Source organism: Diabrotica virgifera, chromosome 7 (assembly GCF_917563875.1).
Source record: "Diabrotica virgifera virgifera chromosome 7, PGI_DIABVI_V3a".
Lineage (NCBI taxonomy): Eukaryota > Metazoa > Arthropoda > Insecta > Coleoptera > Chrysomelidae > Diabrotica > Diabrotica virgifera.
In genome coordinates this window covers 75,284,099-75,305,575 of record NC_065449.1, presented here as the reverse complement: position 1 = coordinate 75,305,575, position 21,477 = coordinate 75,284,099, and the positions used below count along the sequence as shown (strand labels likewise).

At 35.3% G+C, this 21,477-nt stretch overlaps 1 protein-coding gene across 1 annotated transcript; it reads right to left on the bottom strand.

Moving 5' to 3' along the window:
* Window positions 1-14,842: 14,842 nt before the first annotated feature.
* LOC114338782 (zinc finger MYM-type protein 5-like) lies at window positions 14,843-20,239 on the bottom strand. Its single transcript, XM_050656881.1, has 2 exons — window positions 19,304-20,239; window positions 14,843-14,932 (listed from the first exon to the last, which is right to left on the bottom strand). The coding sequence occupies exons 1-2, from the start codon at window positions 20,237-20,239 to the stop codon at window positions 14,843-14,845; spliced, it is 1,026 nt and encodes a 341-aa protein (XP_050512838.1).
* Between the last annotated feature and the right edge of the window lie 1,238 nt (window positions 20,240-21,477).

Genomic DNA, 21,477 nt, shown 5'->3' with positions numbered 1-21,477 from the left:
CTTTTGAGCTAGAGACTTTTTTTATTTCTGGAGATAGATATTTTTAAATACTTTAAATTAGTTTGAACAAATTTTTCCTCGAAAAATGCATAGGTTTCCCGTCTTTTGACATTGAAACTACAATATTTAGCATTTAGCAATACAAGATTATTATTACCGGTCGATTATAGCTCGATTATTACTGGTCTTAAAAAAAATTAAAAAAGACGGTTTTGTTTATTTTTTTAAAAGGTACATTTTTCTTAAGTCAAGTTGTTTCGATAAAACGAAAACTTTTGGAGTTATTAGCAGAAAACTTGTAAAAACATTGATTTTTTCGATATAAAACTAACAATTTCGATAGCGAATAAATCGAAAAATATTAATTTTATCAAAAAAATGTATAGAACGTTTTTTGCTTAGAGTGAACGTTTTTACCAACTATTGCGGTCAAAATATAATAAAAAATTTCCACCTCCGAGATGGGGTGGCAACCACCCCCATGGTAAAAGCGCCATTCAGTACCATATATATTTTGATCCTTGGACTATCCACTACTTATTCTCAAATTTTAAAGCAAATCGATCGATTCTGTAAAACCTGCGAGGTTTTGAACTCTTTTAAGCTTCATCACTTGGACTACATATATACATAAGTATTCTGCTCCTTCTTCCCCTTTTTAAGTAATTCTGATTGTACTCCATCTTTTGTGCGGCCGACCTATACTTCTTCTATCGATTGGTGATTTATCTCTTGCTATTTTGACCGGGGTCCGGACAAATAATCGTCGGACACAAAATCCCCACAAAGAATCCCGAACAAATAATCCCCACAAATTTTTTTGGACAAAATATCCCCACAAATTTTTTTGGACAAAATATCCCCACAAAAAGTCTTGGACAAAAAACTCCCAATAAATATTTGCTGCCGAATAGTTTTCTAAAATTTTCCTGAAATTTTACCAAATTAGGAATTCCAATTCCATGCTGAAAACTTCAAATTTTACATAACAAAAGAGTGTAAGTTTTTTCCAAATTCATGGAAGATATGGGAAATGAGCTAAAGCCCCGTTCTCATGACAGGCGCTTAACACGCATTTTGATAACGCTCGATTACAACTACATACATTTTATTGAAGACCGTTCACATGCTAACGTGGGCTTTAGGTCATTAAAACGGACGTTGGCATGTGAACGGTCTCAAGTAAAATGTATGTAGTTATAATCGCGCGTTATCAAAACGCGTGTTAAGCGCCTGTCATGAGAACGGGGCTTTAGCTCATTCCTCATATCTTCCACGATTTTTAAAAAAACTCACATTCTTTTGTCATGTAAAATTTGAAGTTTTTAGCATGAAATTGGAATTCAAAATTTGTTAAAATTTCGGGAAAATTTTTAGAGAACAATTCGGCAGCAAATATTATTTGGGGATTTTTTGTCCGGGATTAATTGTCCTAGCTTCGTGTTGTGTGATTATTGGTCTTACACTGGCTTTATATATTCCTGACTTCATCGTAGTGTTAATATGTCGGTTTCGCCATATAGTGTTATGGAGACATCCTGCCAATATATTTGCTTTTTGTACTTGATTTCTAAATTCTTTGTCCAGGTCTCCATAGCTTTACAATGTAATTCCAAGTTATTTTATTTCTATTACTTGTTTAATACTATTTCTATTCAATCAATTTTTATTTTACATCTGATTGGTTCTTTACTGATTACTATTGTTTTAGTAAGGTACGGATATCTGTGTTGATAGCCAATCTCCGATAGGAGAAGGAACTAAAAGAAGAAGAAGAAGAATTGTTTTAGTTTTCTGAGATGAAATTGTCATATTGAATTCTTTTGCTCTTATGATAAATCTGGGGACTAATCTTTGTAGACTATCTTCATCTTGGGCTATTGAAATTGCGTCTTCTGCGTAACAGAGTATTTTACATATTTGTTTCCCATTCTGTATCCTCTTCCTTTGTTGACGTTTTGATGATTTCATCCATGATTAAATTGAAGAGCATAGGACTCAATGAGTCTCCCTGCCTTAATTCACTGCCTATGTCCATAGGTTCTGTAAGTTGTCCATTTATTCTGACTTCCACTTTGTTGTTTTGGTAGATGTTTTCCATATCTAGGGGGACTTTTATATTATATGGAAGGTGTATTACATCTTTGAGTCTTACTCTGTCAAATGTTTTCTTCAAGTCAATCAAACATAGAAATGCTACTCTAGTGATTTTTCAGTAATTTGCTTTATGGCGAAATTGCATCTGTACACGATTTTCCAGAACGAAAACTCTGTTGTTCATCTGCTACACTTATCCTCTGATTCATTAGTTCTTGTAGAGTTTTAGGTGTAAGTTTTAGAGGAGTGTTTAACAAGTTGCTATTTACCTCTGTATTTTTCTAGCTGCTTTTTATCGCCTTTTTTGAATAGTAAAATTAGTTCGCTCGTTCTCCATTTTTCCGGTATTTGATTGTTTTTACACAATAAATAGGTATCACAAAATCCATAAAAAACAAACAAAAGGTACAAAAAAGGAAGTGAAAACATTAAATTGGGCAATCGTTATAATTTTCTGCAATATTCGTTGTATGAAATTATCTGAATTTTCTTGAAAATCATGGTAAGAGGAAATATCAAAAGTATATGAAACCTTCTTATCTTCTCCTTCTTGTTTTGGCCTTATAATCTTGGGTTAGTCTTTGGCTATTTATTTTTACTTTGACTATTTATTTGATTTGAGTTGGTATTTCTAAGGCCGTCATCCAGTTAATCCAACCACTTGGTTCTAGAAAATCTGTTACCTTTAAATCTCTGGTGAATTTTGATTGTTGTTTTGTCTTCTAGGATCTAGCCATATTCGTCGCGTCACATATGACATTTTATCTTCTTTCAGATTGTGACAGGGCATCTAAGTTTTCTTAGCTTATTATTACTTTTAACTAACAAAGGAGTAAACAAATCCAACAGCATAACAGGATGACTTAAACACACTATCTGGCGCAACACACATCTACGGACAGAAACAAAGGCCAAGATCTATAGGAGAGTAGTTAGGCCAATTATGACTTACACTGCGGAAACAAGACCTGACACCACAAGGACAAAAAGACTGATGGAAACGCGTGAAATGAAAATAGTCCGGATATCACAGGAAAATCATTATGGGATAGACAACGTAGTACAGACCTCAGGCAAAACTGTAATATAGACAATATAAATAACTGGACACTGAAAAGAAAAAATGAATGGTATAGCGATATAAGCAGAATGGGAGAATGCAGACTGGTAAAGATAGCACGAGACAGACCACCAAACGGCGAAGGAGTATAGGAAGGCCAAGGAAAGGGTGGAGTGACAACCTGGACATCTGATGAGCAGGCATCCGAAGATGTAACAGGAGCCATCCTATTAAGAAAGCAGAAAGAAGAAAAAGAAAAACTAACAAACGAAGAACGACCATTAAAACATATACCTTTCCAGAATTTTTTACCTTTCAGCAACGAATAAAATTACTTTAATTGGAAAAGATAGTTCTAGTCTTCAGAGAACAAATTTAATTGAAAAATCTAATATTTTACTAACTTTAGATTTTATGTTTACGGTAAGTATTTCAAAACTAAAAATATCATCATCGAAATCCGATGAATCCAAATCCCAATTCTAATCTAAATCCAAATTTATAGCAAGCATTATCTAGTAGACGGAGAACTCTATTTTCCGAGTAATTTTTAAATATATATCAAAACAAAAGATAACCGTTTAGTGTGAAATCCATGGAATTACTTACTATACCTACTATAAGCTAGATTTAGAGAAAATAATGAGATTTTCAAAACGAGATTAATAAAGGTTGATCATTGTAGTCACCAATTTATAAGTGCGTTCGCCTATGTATGTTTATCAAATAAAATTCGAAGCTTTAGTTCCGAAGAAATAAAGACTTCTACTTGGACCAAATTCTGGTAACTCATGTATTCGTGATTTCTAGTAGAAGAACGATAAATTAAAGAAGACTAGGAGAAATCTAAAATTGCTTTTCACTACTTGTGTATTGATCTAAGTATAAATTTCAACGAATCTTCCATACGTGTGTTCAGATTGGAGTAAACTAATATAAAATGAAAATGGGAGAAATCTTATATTTATTCAATTTTTTCAGAGAAGACCATCCTTCTCTTAGGTAAATTTCACCCTCTTTAGATATTATCTGAGAGGATCTATGGTCTGCCCTGATGATCCATAAAACCTCACCGATGATGCCTAAAGAGGGTGAAACGTACGTAATAGGATGATGGTCCTCTCTAAACCAAGTGAAATATAAGATGTCTCTAATTTTCATTTCAAAATTACTTATCTTTGACATTTTCGCTAAAGTATGATAGATTGGCATAACATTCATCATTTATTATCCGTCATATTTCTACACAGTCGATAAAAATCTGCTACTACATACTCTTTTCCTTTTGTTAAAATAATATACTCACGGACAAAAATATTGCATATTATATCTTCAATCAATGTAGAAACTTGAAACTTTTACAGATTGTAGCTAATTATATGAACTATTCATAATTTTACTTTTTACGTTATTTGTTTACGTTATGCTTTATATATAAACAATAAAGTTTCAAATTTATCTAGTTTCTGTCCGATTTCTATCCAGTTTTCAGCGAAAAAAGTTATGGCACCGCAGAGGGACGAATGCTGCCCTTAGTATTGTCGTGGGCTTCGACTGTCCATAAAACGCAAGGTTCGACTCTTGACTACGCTGCGCTGTCGTGAACTTGGGGCCGAAAGTGTTTGCGTAAGGACAGGCTTAAAATCCTGCATTGAGCCTTCAAAGCTTACGTTTCATTGAGCCGAGTGCGATCATTAAGGTACGTATCCATACAAGGGTGAACCCCGCTCGGTGTAGCTGCTCAAATGGATAGAGCATGCGCTCCCTTATATATAAACCGGTTGAAACGAAGAGTGTACGCGCCAAGCGGCGATCACCGACGTATCCATTCAGTGGAGCTACTACACCGAGCGAGGTTTACTCTTGTATGGATACGTACCTTTAGACGGCTTGCGCATCAAAGAACTGCATTGCAAGAAATTAACAGCGTCTACACCGTGCAATAGTAAAGTATTACAAGAGATAGAAATGCTGCGAAAACTGCAATAGTCGTAAATAATGATTTTGATTTAAGAAAAATGTATGAAGAAATTACAGAAAATGTACAATGTATGTATCAAAAGTTAAAATAAATGCAAAAAAAAAGATATCTGTCATATACCTACATCCTTTTTTTAAACATGGCTATATATTTTAATGTTTGAAAAGTGTAAGACTAAAAAGTAAAAAATAAAACAATACGAAATTTTTTTTAAGAAACGCTTTTATTTTGTTATCAGTGACTAAAAGTTAAAATATAAAAAATCAACTAAAAAGCAAAAAATGAAAAAAATTAAACTCGACGGATTATTCGAAAAAAACGTTCGTTAAAAAAATGAAAAAATCTAACACATTCGTTAAAGAAAAGTGTGGGGCGCGTCTTCATCGAATAAACGGTTTCGCCCCAGGCTTTTCTTTAACGAATTGTGTTAGATTTTTTCATTTTTTTAACGAAGTTTTTTCGAATAATCCGTCGAATTTGATTTTTTTTATTTTTTGATTTTTAGTTGATTTTTTTTATATTTTAACTTTTAGTCACTCATAACTAAATAAATGCGTTTCTTAAAACATTTTTTTCATATTGTTTTATTTTTGTTTATTTTTTATCTTTGAAATATTAAGTAATTTTTTATTTATTTATTTATCTATTTATTTTATTTATTTATTTATTTGACTTATTTTTTAATTTATTAGAGATTAAATAAATGGTTAAACATAGTAGACCTGGATCCCGCGTACCAAAAAAAGTTGATTAATAGCAAGCTGAAAATGTGTTAATAGCTTAACGGTGTCTAGTCGGACAAACTTTTATGTATGGGAACACTCGAACAGGGGAAGTTTTAATTGTGAAACAGGTTGAAAATTTGGAACGACCGACTACGAAAACGTCCCATATATTTTGTCGGACAGAACTTCCAATTGATTTATTACCATTTCATCAAAATCTCATTCAAAAATCAGACTGGTGTTTATCACCAACTGGGAATTTTAATGTGTGGAACACGAAGAACATGTCAAATGACAGGAATTATGTTGGTTAGTAATAGCAATCTGATTTTTGCATATAGGGTAACAAATCAACTGGATGTTCTGTCCGACAAAATACATGGGACGTTTTCGTAATCTGACGTTGCAAATTTTTAAACTGTTCCACAATTAAAACTTCCCCTGTTCCAGTGTTCTCGTACATCAAAGTTTGTCCGACTAGACACCGATCAAATTTTATTTTTAACATACTTATGAAATCTTTGATTGCGTTTTTCTCAAAAGTCTAACTTTTGACTTATTCAGCTATGAAACTGAGGTATCGAGTAATCGTATTAATCAAACAGATACCTAAATAATGAATATGCAGTAAAGAAAAAAATCAATATATTTTACTACAAGCAATATTTTTAGGATAACTAGATTCTTTGTATCACAAAATGAAAACACAATTATACAATGCACAATTCTCAGAGAAGGAGACGAGTGGTAATAAACCATCAGATTTCAATACGAAGTTCAACTATGATTTTGTCCCTTATGCCTTTTTTTTACTGAAAATATCATAATATGAGATAAGCAACCAGAAAATGAAATTTAGAGTTAAATCGCGTTCGCTTTTCTGAAAAACGAATTTTCTTTATTTTCTGCAAGTTTCTCAAGGTAAAATTTTTCATTTGCACTACCTGCCGTTATGCCTTTTTGCAGGTTACTTATCGTAAACACTAACAAACTTTCTAGAAGCATGACATTGATTTCGTGGCTGGAGGAAATCGTGGCTTGAAATCCGATGGCCTATACAGGGTCATTGTTTAGTGTGACAAAGCTCAGTAAATTTGTTATAGTAAAAGGTACAAAAAAATAATATACAACAATTTTAAATAGCTTTAAGCCCCACATTTTAAGATTTGTTACAATCTGACACGCCGTGTTAGATCAAATATGTCGGTTGTTCTGGTTCACTTTCCCATCACAACAATATAAAGTTTTAACCTGCTGCATGGGTGTTTAAATGATATACCCAACATTAAATGTAAATCGAATCAAGTTTAACTCGCTGTATAATTAAAAAGGAGTATAGGAACAATGATCTATTGGAACCATAGATTTTCAATAATAGTCAAGAATTATAAAACTGATTAATTTGGATAAGATTCGTCCAATCGCAAGTACATTATTTCCTTGCTAAGTTTTAATTGATAATATTATAGAAGCCGTAAAGATTGGAGGAGACAAACTTTTAAACAACATAAAGGAACTGTTCAACTTATATCTGCACCAAAGTGAAACACCTACAAGATGGCACAGTGCAATACCATCTTATTACACAATAAGGGCGATCCAACAGACCTCGAGAATTATCGGCACATAAGACCACCTCTACAAGTTATTCACAAGAATAATAACAAAGAGACTGGAAACAAAATTAGATATTTACCAACCTAGAGAACAGGCAGGTTTTAGGAAAAACTTTGGCACTAACAACCACCTACAGTGCAAAAGAATTATAGAAAAATCTATCGAATACAACCGAACATTGGTCCTGGCTTTCGTAGACTTTCGCAAAGCATTTGATACGATATAAATTAACAGAATAATGAGAGCGTTGCAGGAAATGCGTATAGATTATCGTTACTCCAAACTTGTAGCGAACATATACAATAATGCAACCATGACCATCCGACTACACAAAGATACCAAATCTAAAAAAATCAAAAGAGGAATTAAATAGGAAGACACGTTATCTCCCAAACTCTTGACAGCAGCACTGGAACATGCTTTCAAATAATTGGAGTGGGACACCAAAGGAACAGATGTCGGCGGCGAAAGGCTCTCCCACCTACGATGCGCAGAGGACATAGTTATTATAACGGACAACTTAAATGAGATTAGAACTATGCTTACTGAGTTAGATGCCGCCTGTAAGAAAGTTGGTTTAAACATAAATTTTGGAAAGACACAATACATGACAAACCTGGTCATCATCATCATCATCATCATCATTGGCTCGACAGCCCTTTCTGGGTCTGGGCCTGTTCCAGGATTCTTCTCCACTCTGATCTGTTTCGTGCTTTTTTTCTCCAGTTTTTTATTTTTAAGGTTTTTATATCATTTTCTATTTGTTCTAAATATCTCAGCTTCGGTCTTCCTCTTGTTCTTTTTCCTACTGGCATCTGTTTGAATATTTTGTTTGGTACTTCGCCTTCTTCCATTCTTTCTACATGTCCCATCCAACGCAGCCGTCCTATTTTAATGAATGTTATGATATCTGGATCCTGGTATATTTCGTATAGTTCAAAGTTGTACCTTCTTCGCCAAATTCCATTTTCTTTTGTGCCCTTATATATGTGTCGCAAGATTTTTCTTTCAAAGGTGGCTAGCAATGTTTCCTCTCTTTTAGTGAGTGTCCAGGTTTCTGAGCCGTATGTGAGTACCGGTCTTATTAGGGTTTTGTATATTTGGCATTTTGTTTTCCTTGCGACGTTGTCTGATCTTAGTTGCCGAATTAAGCCATGATAACTTTTATTGGCAATAAATATTCGCCTCTTCACTTCCTCTGCTACGTTATTATCAGATGTGACTAGGGATCCCAAGTATGTAAAGTTTTTTACCCCCTCAATGTTGTGTTCTCCTATTGTTATATTTTGTGGCTGCCTTATTTCTGTGTTTTTACTTACCTGCATATATTTTGTTTTGTTCTGGTTGATTTTCAGGCCACTATTTTGTGCAGCTCGTTCTATTTGATTGAATGCCTCTATCATTTCTCTTCTTGATCTTGCGATTATGTCAACATCATCTGCAAATGCTAGTATTTGCACGCTTTTATTAATTATTGTTCCTCGAGTATTGACTGTTGTGTCCCTCATTATTTTCTCGAGTACAATGTTGAACAAGATGCATGATAGAGCGTCTCCCTGGCGTAGTCCCTTTTTCACATCTATTGTTTCCGTTAGTTCGTTTTGTATCCGGATTTTACTTTCTACTTTTAGAGATTCTTTTATCAGTTCTATTAGTTGTGTTGGTATATTAAATTCTTTCATTGCTTTCATTAAGAATTCTCGGTTTATATTGTCATATGCGCTTTCGAAGTCGATGAAGAGATGATGTGTGTCGATGTTATGTTCACTTGTTTTTTCAAGGATCTGTCGCAGAACAAATATCTGGTCTATTGTTGACTTCTGTCTACAGAAGCCACTTTGGTACCTGCCAACTATTTTTTCAGCGTGTGGTCTAAGTCTTTCATAAATGACGTTGGACATTATTTTGTATGCTGCATTCAGCAGCGTGATTCCACGGTAGTTTCCACATTCTAACTGATTCCCTTTTTTATGTAATGGTACAATAATACCATTATTCCACTCCGCTGGTAGCTGTTTATTTGACCATATCTTTGTTATCAATACATGTATTGTTTTCTGTAGTGCGTCTCCTCCTTCCTTCAGTAATTCCGATGCTACTTGATCCGATCCCGGTGATTTATTGTTCTTTAATTTGTCTACTGCTGTTCTAATCTCGGCTATTGTTGGTGGACTCTTTTCTCTGTTGTCTGCTTGGTCTAATGGTATATCAGGGTTCGTCTCACTCCCATCTCCTTCAAGCTTTTCCGTAAAATGTTCTGTCCATCTTCTTAGTATCTCTTGCTGTTCTGTCAATATATTACCTTCCTTATCTCTACACATCGTCGTTCTCGGTTTGAAGTCTTTTCCGCTTTTGTTCAGTTTCTGATAAAATTTTCTTGTCTCTGTCGATCTACTTAGTTCTTGCAGTTCCTGAAGTTCTTTGTTCATATATTCTCTCTTTTTTCTTCGGTGAGTTTTCTTTTCTTCTCTGCGTAGTTGTTTATATTCTTCCTCTGCTTGTCGGGTTCTGTGCCCCTTTTGCATCAGTAAATATGCTCTGTTTTTTCTGTCTGTTATAATCTGACATTCTTCGTCAAACCAGTCATTCGTTCTTGTTCTTCTTTCTTTACCTTCTATGCCTAACACTTCTTTAGCTGTCTCTTTTATGATTTCTCTGCACTCTTCCCACTCCTTATTTGGGTTTTCATGTTTTGGTCTGTTTTCTAGTTTGATGCTTATCTTTTCTTTATACTCTTTATTTTTGTTTGTTTCTTTGAGTCCTTCTACCTTGTATCGTTCATGTTTAGAGCCTCTTTCCTTTTTGATGTTTGAAATTCTAGCCCTTACTCTACTTTCGACCAGGTAGTGATCAGAATCCGCATTTGCCCCTCTTCTGGTGAGGACGTTTATTATATTCGATTGGTGTCTCGAGTCTACAATAACATGATCTATCATATTTACTGTCATTCCATCTGGGGACTTCCAGGTACCCTTGTGTATATCTTTGCGAGCGAAGTATTTGCTAGCAATCACCATGTTAAGTGATCTTGCTAGGTTTATTAACCTATTGCCATTGTCATTTGATTGCTCATGGAGACGGTGCCTACCTATTGTGGGTTGGAATTGCTGTTCTCTTCCAACTTTGGCGTTTAGGTCTCCATAGATTATTTTTATATCATTTTTTGGGCATGACTGATATGCGGACTCTAGTTCATCATAAAACTCTTCTTTAGTTTCATCTTCTTTTTCTTCTGTCGGGGCATGCGCATTAATTAGACTGTAATTAAAGAAACGTCCTTTAACTCTTAAAATGCACATTCTGGGGCTAATTGCTCTGAAATCTCTTATAGTATGTTTTACTCTCTTGTTTACTATGAATCCAGTGCCCAAGACGTGATCTTTAGGATCGCAGCTGTAAAAAATCGTGTGGCTTCTTTTTTCCATTATATTGTTTCCAATCCACCTCATTTCTTGTATGGCAGTTATGTCTATTTTGTATCTATTTAGTTCATTTAAGAGATTTTGGAGAGCTCCCAATCTATACAAGGTTCGAATATTCCATGTCGCAACCCTCAAATCGTATTCCTTTTTCTCGCACAGTCGTCGTCGTTTGATCAGTCCGGCTTTTCTTCCTTTCACATTCATAACTCGTAGTTTTTCTAGGAGGAGGTAGTTAACCTTCAGCCCAACCCCCTATTCATCGGAGGACCAGGACTCCCTTCTTCGTCAGCCCTGACCCCACCTTCCACTGGGGTTGGTTACCCAATCTCCAGTGGGGTTGCTCAGGTTACCGGTGTGTACCAGCTTGGAGGTAAAGATAGGAATTGAGTAGGAGAGGCTAAGTGATGCCAACAGGATACGACATCATGTATTGCGCTTCACTACCCCTTTACACACCTGACAAACCTGGTACCAAGCGAAAAATGCAATCGTGACGTCAACGAAATAGCATTGGTCCATAAATATAAGTACTTAGTGCATGAAATCCAAATTCCCAGGGACAATCAAACTGCCGAATTACAGAGAAGGATCACCTTAGCTTGGGCCGCATATGGAGCTCTATCAAACATCTTCAAGAGCAACTTGCCAAGTTATTTGAAAAAGGAGACGTTCGACTTGTGTACTTCCAGTCATGACTTACGGCGCCGAAACATCGTTAACCCAGGCCACAGTAACCAAACTTAGAGTGGCCCAAAGAAGAGTGGAACAGTCACTACTTGGACTGACTCTCAGAGACAGGGTCAGAAACGAAGAAATCATAAAAAGGACAGGCGTCACAGATGTCATAGAAGGAGTAGCATGGCTGAAGAATTGGGCGGGCCATGTAGCCAAAATGAACGACGGAAGGTGGACCCAAAAAATTACAGTGTGGAGACCAAGAGCGGACAGAAGAAGTAAAGGTAGACCACCTACACGATGGACTTCTTCTTCTTCAGGTTCCTTCCCCTATCGGAGGTTGGAAATCATCATCGCTATTTTAATTTTATTTGCCGCACTTCTGAATAATTCTAATGAGCTGCAACCGAACCACTCTCTCAAATTTCTTAGCCAGGATATTTTGCGTCGTCCTGGGTTTCTCTTCCCTTGTATCTTCCCTTGTATAATTAACCTAAGTAATACGTACTTCTCGCCCCTCATTAAATGACCCAGATATTGAATTTTTCTAATTTTAACAGTTTTTATGACTTCACATTATTTCTTCATTCTTTGTAACACCTCTTTTACTTTACTTTTAGTTACTTTTTCAGTTCACGATATTCTGTGGATTCTCCTGTAGCACCACATCTCAAAGGAGTTTAATTTTTTGATTTCAGACTGTTTTATTGTCCACGCTTCCATGCCGTCTCTAGATTAAGGTTACGGTTGCAAAGTAAGTTCTTCAATTTTATGAACGTATTTCTTGCCATTTCTATTCTAGATCTGATTTCTTTTGTTTGATCTCCATCTTCGGTTAGCCACGTTCCTAATATTTATATCAGAATCAGATAAAGAAACATAAACTTGTATTTACTACCATCAAAAGAAATTGTAATTAATGTAATACAAGAAGCAATTACGCACAGACTCGCACCTCACTACACTTCAATCCAGTGTAATGACATATTTATATGCTCTCACAATCAACACATCAATAACTTCACAGATACCAATTCCGGATCGGAGATGGCGGTAACCGTTCACTACACGGTTACATGGATTTTGTTTATTTACGATCGAAGCATCTCTTCACTACAGAGTTCCTTCGCCCATATTGCCTTACTAGTTGTATATACTAGTTTAGCCAGGGAGCCTAGTGCTTAATCGCCGCAAGGCTGGCTGTCCTTCATCCTCTTAAATACCATATCGACGGTCCCTCACCTGGCATTCATAGGTAGTGGAGGGAGTCTAGAGGGAGTGCGTTGGAGTTGGGAGTATGCGCGTACGGTAGATTGCCTGTGATCTGCTGAGAGGATCCTTATTATCGTTACAAAGTACTATTAGGTACAGTACTTCAATTTTTATGAAGCAAGTTATAAGCTTCGGAGATATTTTATTTTTATTCTTCTATTCCAGCATTAATTATGTAGGTATTTAAAAGTTTACCAATATAATTGGAGAGAAGAATTTCAAGTACGTTTAGTGATACCAAAAAGAGTTTTTTTATTCACATACAGCCGCATCAGCCATGAAAGGTTATTAGCGGATGTTTAACGATTACAATATTATAATTATTACATTTTATAAAATAAATTTATATCCTTAACCTGTGAGCAGTCGCGCCGTTAGAAAAAATCTAACATTTTACCTTTTTTCGTGATAACTCGATGAACAATTTTGCAACATAATTTTCCACTCGTAAGTGCCTCGAGGAAGGGTATAGTAATACGTAGTAGGTATATTTTTTAAAATTATTTCTTATTTCTTCTTCTTCTTCTTCTTCTTCTTTTTGTGGAATTTATGGATTTGGTGAGAACCAATTAGCATTAATAATTGTTAGAAATAATATTTCTAACATAACAAGTAAATAAAAATACTATAAAATAAAAATTTGTTGTAAATTAAAATTTATAATCATATTGTTAGATACAATCTAACGCGCGACTGCTGACGTGACAGAAGTAAGCGCGACTGTTCCCGGGTTAAGATAGTTAATTGTATTGGATAAATTATAATTTACGATATTTTTAAGCTGACTTGGTTCTTCAGAAATGTTTTTGATGCTTTGTTCATATGAGTAAAGTGTACAACTGTAAGAATGTGCTGGACTGTTATCAGAATACAGTATGAACATTATGGTGGTAGGATTACTAGGTGCTTGTGGGTTAATATTTTATGCCCAGTTTTTAATTGATTTATCACCACTTGTTCTTTTCTCTTTTCGAGAATAGCCAACTACACAAATACTCTACTTCTCCATAAAGATCTTCCTTCTACTACAGATCAGTCAGATGACCTTCACGCTTCAAATTCTCCTTTTACCTCTCAAGAGCTTTCCTTTGCGATGTCCAAGTTAAAAAGCTCTGCATCAGGGATTGACAATATACCCTTCATTCTCCTCAAAAATTTAGCCATCAATGAAAAATAATAAAAGATTTTTTTTAATTTACACAAAGCCGCATCAAACATGAAAGGTTATTAGCGGATGTTGAACGTTTACAATATTACAATTATTACATTTTATAAAATAAATTGATATCCTTAAGACAGTTAATAGTATTGGATGAATTAAAATTTAAGATACTTTTACGCTGACTTGGTTCTTCAGAAATGTTGTTGATGCTTCGTTCATGTGAGTAAAGTGGATATCCTGTAAGAATGTGTTGGACTGTTATCAGCCACCTGCAGTATGCGCATTGTGGTGGTAGCTCTTTGGTTACTAGGTGCTTGTGGGTTAATATTGTGTGCTCAATTCTTAATCGATTTATAACCACTTGTTCTCTTCTATTTTCAGGGAGCTGGAGCTGGAAATTGATGAAAGGTGTGATCTTTTTGAACTTTGAGCTACTCGAATCCCAACAACGCTGCCAAACTTGTATACAATATTGTTTGATATTCGAGTAGATATCTGTGCCTGGAATTCTTTAAATAATATCAATGTTCTCATCAGTAGTTGTTTTAAGTGTAAGATCTTCCACCTTTTCATTACCTGAAACACCTATGTGTAAAGGTACCCATATTATTATGAAGTGAATGTTTGTATTTCTGCTTTGCATAGGATGTAGTAAAAATTTTATTTTTTGGATAATAGTGTGAGATACATCTGCAAATAAAATAATAATTATTATTACGTGCTTAAAGCTAAATTGAACTATTTTAAAAGTACATAATATAGATTAAAATACAATAAAGTTATTAGTTAACTTATTTTCTAAATATTTTTCTTGCGGTAGAAAGATATGAATTATTTTTTGCCGCCCTTTATTTGGTTGGCCACTCCTATTATTGGTAAGGCCTCTTTCGTAACTTTTCCAATTTCTTTTCCAGTTTTTCTCTAAAAGAAAACAAAATAATTTATGTAATTATGTGTTTGTATGTGTTTGTATTTGTTTGTAATAATGGGATTTTTGAGGTAAGTTAGTTTTATGTATTGTGTGTTGCATATTATGTGTAGTATATGATGGTGATAATAATATTATGTGCTTCACGTTTCCCTGTGCTCTATTATTGTATGTTTTTGTTGTTGACTTCTTCTTTAAGTTTTGGCAACCAAACAACGCTGCATTCTGCTGATGTATTCGCTACAATGAGGGCTGCTTCTCTGATTTTCTCTTTTTCATGTCTGTTTCCTTCATGACTATTGATGCATAATTCCATCCTGGTATGTGTTCATTGTCCGTGGTAAGTTTGCCAATCTATGATTTGTCGAAATCCCTGTTTTTCATGTATGTTTCATGTTCGTTGATCCTGACACTTAATGGTCTTGCAGTTTCTCCAACGTAGAAATTGTTGCATTCACAGGGTATTGTGTAGATGCAGTTCTTTGACCTCTCCTGTCTTGTTCGGTTTTGTTTTGGAATGGACAAATCTTAGAATGTTGGTTGTTTTAAATGTTGTTGTTATGTTGCACTTATTCCCTATGCTTTTTAATTTTTCCAATAAAAATACCATATATTATTATAAATATGACAACAACACCATTATGCAAAGGGCTTATGTGTGGGGTTGCACACATCTTTTTAACGAATTATTGTTATTAATAACTTTTGACAACGATTTCCGGAGTGAAAATCGAAAAGTTTTAAATATTTCAGATAAACATACGTAATTGTTACGACAACCTTACTGTCACATTAAAACATATTTAATCCAAAGGTGCCAGAAGTCAACAGTTTTAGAATCCCATGAGAATGATATAATTTTCAGCAACTAGTACTCGACGGAAAGATAGAGGGTAAGACAGGATGGGCGGGAATGCACAGTTATAGAATACTTCGTAATACTGCTAAATCAAAAAAAAATTAAATTCCGACTACCTAACAGTCTGGAATAAGAAGACGTCTGAGTTGTCAATATGAATGAGTCAAAAAAAATTAAATTGTCAGAAGGATTTGAATGGAGCATATGGAGCAGAAATGTGCTCAAACAAAAGGAACAAGAACTGCTTAAACGTTTTGAGCGAAAAATCCTAAGAAAAATATTTTATTTATTTTGCTCACCAGGCCATGTAGGCCCTGGGTGTGAAATACACAATTACATTTTTTTACTATATACAATATACAATATTAATTTGTCTATTAAAAATACATTATATTGTGTTACAATTTCTCTTGAGCTCTTCTTACCACTTCTCTCCATTCTCTTACCATGTCTAATATCTTGTTTCTCCAGTTATCTATTTTTAATTCACGTAAATCTGCTTGGACGCTGTCAAACCATCTTTTACGGGGTCTTCCTTTCCTTTCCCGACTGGTTTCCTGTTCAGTATCATCCTGGTGATTCTGTGATTTTCCAATCTTTGCACATGTCCCAGCCCCAGCCATCTCATTCTATGCGCCTTTATTACTGCGGTGATTTTTGGTTCCGTATACAGCTCTTCCAACTCTTTATTTGTCCTTCTTCTCCACCCCATTTGTGTATTTATGCCTCCGTAAATTGATCGGAGAATTTTCCTCTCCCATCTTTCTAATTTTTCTTCATCTGCCTTTCTCAAAACCCATAATTCAGCTCCATATACAACCGTAGCTCTAATCACTGTCTTGTAAATTCTTTCTTTTGTTTTTCTTGAAACAAACTTAGACTTCATTAGGGATCTCAGCATTCCGTATTTCTGGTTGCCTTTCAAATGCCTTTATGTCCATTTTCCTTTACTCTCACACCAAGGTAGGTAATCTCTTCCACTCTGTCAAAACTGTATATGTAATCTTTCTCCCCTTTTATTTTTATGAACTCTTCATTGTCTTGCTCTATGTCCCCCATTATCATGTACTTAGTTTTCTTTTCATTTATCTTTAGGCCAAACCTATTTGCTTCCTTTGCTATCTTTTTCACAATTTTTTTCAATTCTTTATTTGATTTTGCTAATATTTTTAGATCATCCGCGAAAGCTATACATTGATGTTCATTTTTAAGTATGGTTTCTTCCATTTTATGCTGCAATTCGTCATTATTACTTCAAGAACAAGACTGAATAACGTTGTTGACATCGGGTCACCTTGCCTGAGTCCTTGTTTGATTTCGAAGTCCTCTGAGACGTCTTTCCACACTACTTCACTTTTCGTTTTTGTCAACGTCATTTCAATCAAGCTAATCAATTTTTTGGAAATTTTTAATTCTTTCAGAGCACGGTACATTTCTTTTCTACTTATACGATCATATGCCTGCTTGAAATCTATGAACAGCGCCATGGCCCCCACATTCCATTGCGGGCCCTGTAACCAGGATCAGGCTCGGGCCCCCCTATGTTCGCGTGCTATGCTATGTTTCAACAATTTACATGGTAATTTTTTAGTTTACAAATTTTATTTAAACTGATGATTATTGATATTAAGGAATAATTAAGGCTATTATTTTAATCTAAAAACCAAACTTTATTGACAAAATTGTTGCAAACATAAAGTAAATCATTTATATTTTACTGAAAGTACAGTACATTTCCATTTTGAGATTGATTTCCCTTACTGACCAAGAATAAAATTCAAGTTGACAAAATACTAAGAATGAGATTATAAGAAAGTTAGGAGCTAAACAATTAAAATGTTTTTTAAGTGTTTAATACACTGACAAGAAAACGCTTACTTTGATGTTTGATAGTCTATTTAATCATAGATTTCCTAGCTTTCTTTTCACTAAAATCATTTATAACATCAGAAAAGTCAACAGTTTTGGCCAATTCATTCTCAATTGCCAACATTGCCAGATGGTTCAGACGAGTTTGGCCAGTTGTGCTTCGTTGCCAAGTTTTAAGTGAATTAGACAACCTACTAAAAGACCTTTCAGCCGTTGAAACTGTCACTGGGATTGTACAGAAAAGTCGTATAGCTGTGCACAGGTTCAAGAAAATGGGCTGGAGGTTTTTCTCATATATTGAGTTTAGAAGCTTCAATGGGTCCTTTTCTGACTGGAACACTGTTACAAATACATTCTTCATATGAAGAGTTTCTTCAAATAGGGCTTCTGGATCAGCAAAGTCTGAAGGGTAATATGCAACGAGATTGGCAGTTTTAAGTTTCAGTTCCTCGTTGTCTAGATCCATGAAACCTAACACTGGAGCAAACAGGTTACAAATTTCTTCACAGCTTGCAAATCTGGTTTTCAAATCAGTCATGATGAAATCCAAAACAGGAAAGACCACAGAAGATTTGAAGTCCTGTGAAGCTTGTTGCTGAAGTTGCTCGGGCGTATTTTCAACACTAGATTTTCTTTTGAGAGATAATTCTGGTATAATGCCAACTGCACCGGCGACGTGTTTTGCTTCGTTAAGAATGGTTTCCCATGAATCTCTTAGGGTCTGCAATTCAGTTAACAAATCTTTAATCAGTTGAGTTTCTGTGTTTAAGGAAATTCCTTTCCTTTGTATGATCTCATTTCTTTGATCAATGGAGGCCAAGATTTTGTGCCAAAACAATGATGTCAAGAGGCCTTTAAAAGATCCAAAGTACCTCTTCAGCGCGAAAACTGTGTTTCTGGCAGCTGGAGTCAAAGTAGGCAAATGATTTTCTTCCAGGAGCAGGTCCAAAACCTTGAGGATCGAAGGATAATGTTTGACAATTGGTCGTACAGCTTGAATTCTTTCACTCCAACGAGTCTCGGAAAGGCTTTGTAAAGACAAAGGGACGTGTTGCTTTAATAATTCCCAACGACCAGGGCTGCTGGAGAACAAAGAATAGAAACTATCAATGTTACCAAAAAATGTCACTACGTCGTGGTTCAGTTTTGCAGCATTGACACCAACTCTGTTGAGCGAGTGTGCTCCACAGGGAGAGAATATAGCAGACTGGTTTTTTTCAAGTATTCTTGATTGTACACCTTTAGTGTGTCCCCGCATGTTAGAGCCGTTGTCATATCCCTGAGCTCGACAGTCAGAAAGTGGTACTCCAATATTGTCTAAAGCGGACAGAATTTCATCAGTTATAACCTCACCTGTTTTCCCGCTAAAGTTCAGGAATTCAATAAATCTTTCACATACTTCGAATGTATTTTTTTCTTCATTTTGAAAAACATACCGTAGAATTAGTACATTCTGCTCCTGATGGGAAATGTCAGGGGTGGCATCAGCAATAATCCCATAGAATACAGACTCTTGGTGCAAAATAGTATTCAGTAGTTTTTTACCACAGAGAGAAATAAATTCATTCTGCGAGTACCATGAGAGATAGTGAGCTTGACCTATCATACTTTTTTTATTCAACTGGTTTTCTTTTACTTTGGCTAAATGTTCACGAGTTACTTCGTAATATTTTCCTATTAATTCCAATACTCCTAAAAAGTTTCCATTGTGAACATCACCGATCTGGGTATTTTCCCCTTGGAAAGCTAAACCTCTACTACTCAAGAATATTGTTGTGTCCAAAATTCGTTGAAGAATAGCTTTCCATCTTGTTGCTTCACAGTTAATAATCTGTTGCAGATTGCTGTCGACACCATGTCCTTTCAATGATATCTGAAGACTTTTCCATTCTAGGTAGTGTTTTCTGTGCTCAGAGCTTCTTTCATGCATCGAAAATAACCTGTATAATCGTTTGTATTGTTGTTTTTCAGGGAAAAAACCTTCTTTTGCAAGTTTACTTTTGTTTTGGTTTGAATGGAAAATGCTACAGGGTAAACAATGAATGCTGTTTTTTGTTTCACTCCACATTAACCATTCACGTGGAATTGCTTTACATGTTCTGTTGTCTGTTTTCATGTACAACAATGTTTCATGGAAATGTTTTCCTGAGGGGTCAGCTGGAAATGATTTTGATCTGGCCTGAAAAGCTTGAAAACCACCGTAGCACAATACTATTTCCTGCCGTATTTTATCACTCATCACCGCAGGCCACGTATTAGGATCGTCAAAATTAAAAGTTTTATTGTCATCGACAGTATCCTTACTAAGATTTGGATCAGCACTAGCACATTCGTCATTACTTCCCTCACATACAGTAGACGTAGAAGCATTTTGGATTGAAGCTGAAGAAGGTTGGGTCTGTGAGGCTGATGTAGGTTCTGGATTGAAATCCGGTTGAAATTCTTGCAACTCTTCTTTTTCATTACTCTTAAAAAACTTCTTAATATCCTGGCGACCTTTAGCAGATTGTTCTAATTTTTCTTTCTGGAGCTTTCTTTTCAAAGCTCCAGACTTATGTTTATAGCTTGACATCTTAACTTGAAACAAAACACGACGGATAAAATCATAATAAGATCAATGGTTTTCGATCCTAAGCATAAGCATATAAATATTTGGATCTTTTACCGTTACCTAAAGTAAAGTTATGTGCTTTCCCATTGTATACAAACAAAACAATTGAGTAGGTTACATGTTTAAGTTGAAAAAGATACAACTATTGTTTTCCTTTAAATTTGCTTTTTTACACTATTGTGACGATCGGCTTTCTCAAAATGTATTAAAATTAATTATTATTTTTGTTTCGGGACGGCAAGAAAGCCAGATTACAGTACATATACAGTATGTCTAAACACTAATCTCTTGAATACCGTAACAAAAAACCAAGACGGCTTTAATTGTAAACAAACACAATTTTACTGTTTAAGAACATTTTAAACAAAGATACATTCAACTATATAATTACCTGTCAATAGTAATAGTAGAGCAGAGCACAACAATTAAACAATTCCGCCCATATCAAACGGAGTCAACAGACGAACTGACGAACTGATGAGAAGTGTTTATTTTTAGAACAAAGCGGAGAGACAAAGATGGACTGGCCGCGGAAGTGGGGGCGGGGCAGCTAGGCGCCTGGGGGAAGGGGAAGGTAGAGAGAGTGTGTGGGGCCCGAGCAGGCTGTTGTACACTAATATACAAACAACAGTAACTAGCATGTACGGTACGCACCTAATTCCTAATTATATCGTAAATAACCAATAACCTAGAATTAATAATTATTTCACAACACTCTGACTTTGTAATAATTATATAGGCCTATTTGAGTTTTTAATCTATGATCCCCTGTAAATATTCTGCAATTAAAAAAAAAACAGGGCTAGGCCTGGGCCCCCCAGGAGCCCGGGCCCTGTGACCAGAGTTGCACCAGCCCCACCCTTGTGGGGGCCATGAACAGTGCATACAGGGTAGTTTTGTACTCATAACAATTTGCTTGTAATTATTTTAGCGTGAAATTCTGAGATCATAAAAAGCATCAAGAAGAGAAAGCTGGAGTATTTCGGACATGTAATGAGAGGTCCCAAATATAGGTTGCCACAAAATATCATGCAGGGAAAAATAGCAGGCAAACGCAGTCCAGGACGAAGAAGAACCTCATGGTTGAAGAACTTGCGAGATTGGTGTGGTGTTGATACAAGCATGCTATTTAGGGTGGCAGTGAATAAAATTAAGATAGCTATGATGGTAACCAACGTTCTGAAAGAACATGGTACATA

Bases quoted from the DNA above. Each gene is read 5' to 3' on its own strand.
- LOC114338782 (XM_050656881.1), bottom strand. From the start codon at position 20,239: ATGTCAAGCTATAAACATAAGTCTGGAGCTTTGAAAAGAAAGCTCCAG. The intron at 14,933-19,303 runs GTAAAAGAAAAC...GTTTTCTTTTAG, and splicing joins CTCGTGAACATTTAGCCAAA to AGAAAAACTGGAAAAGAAAT.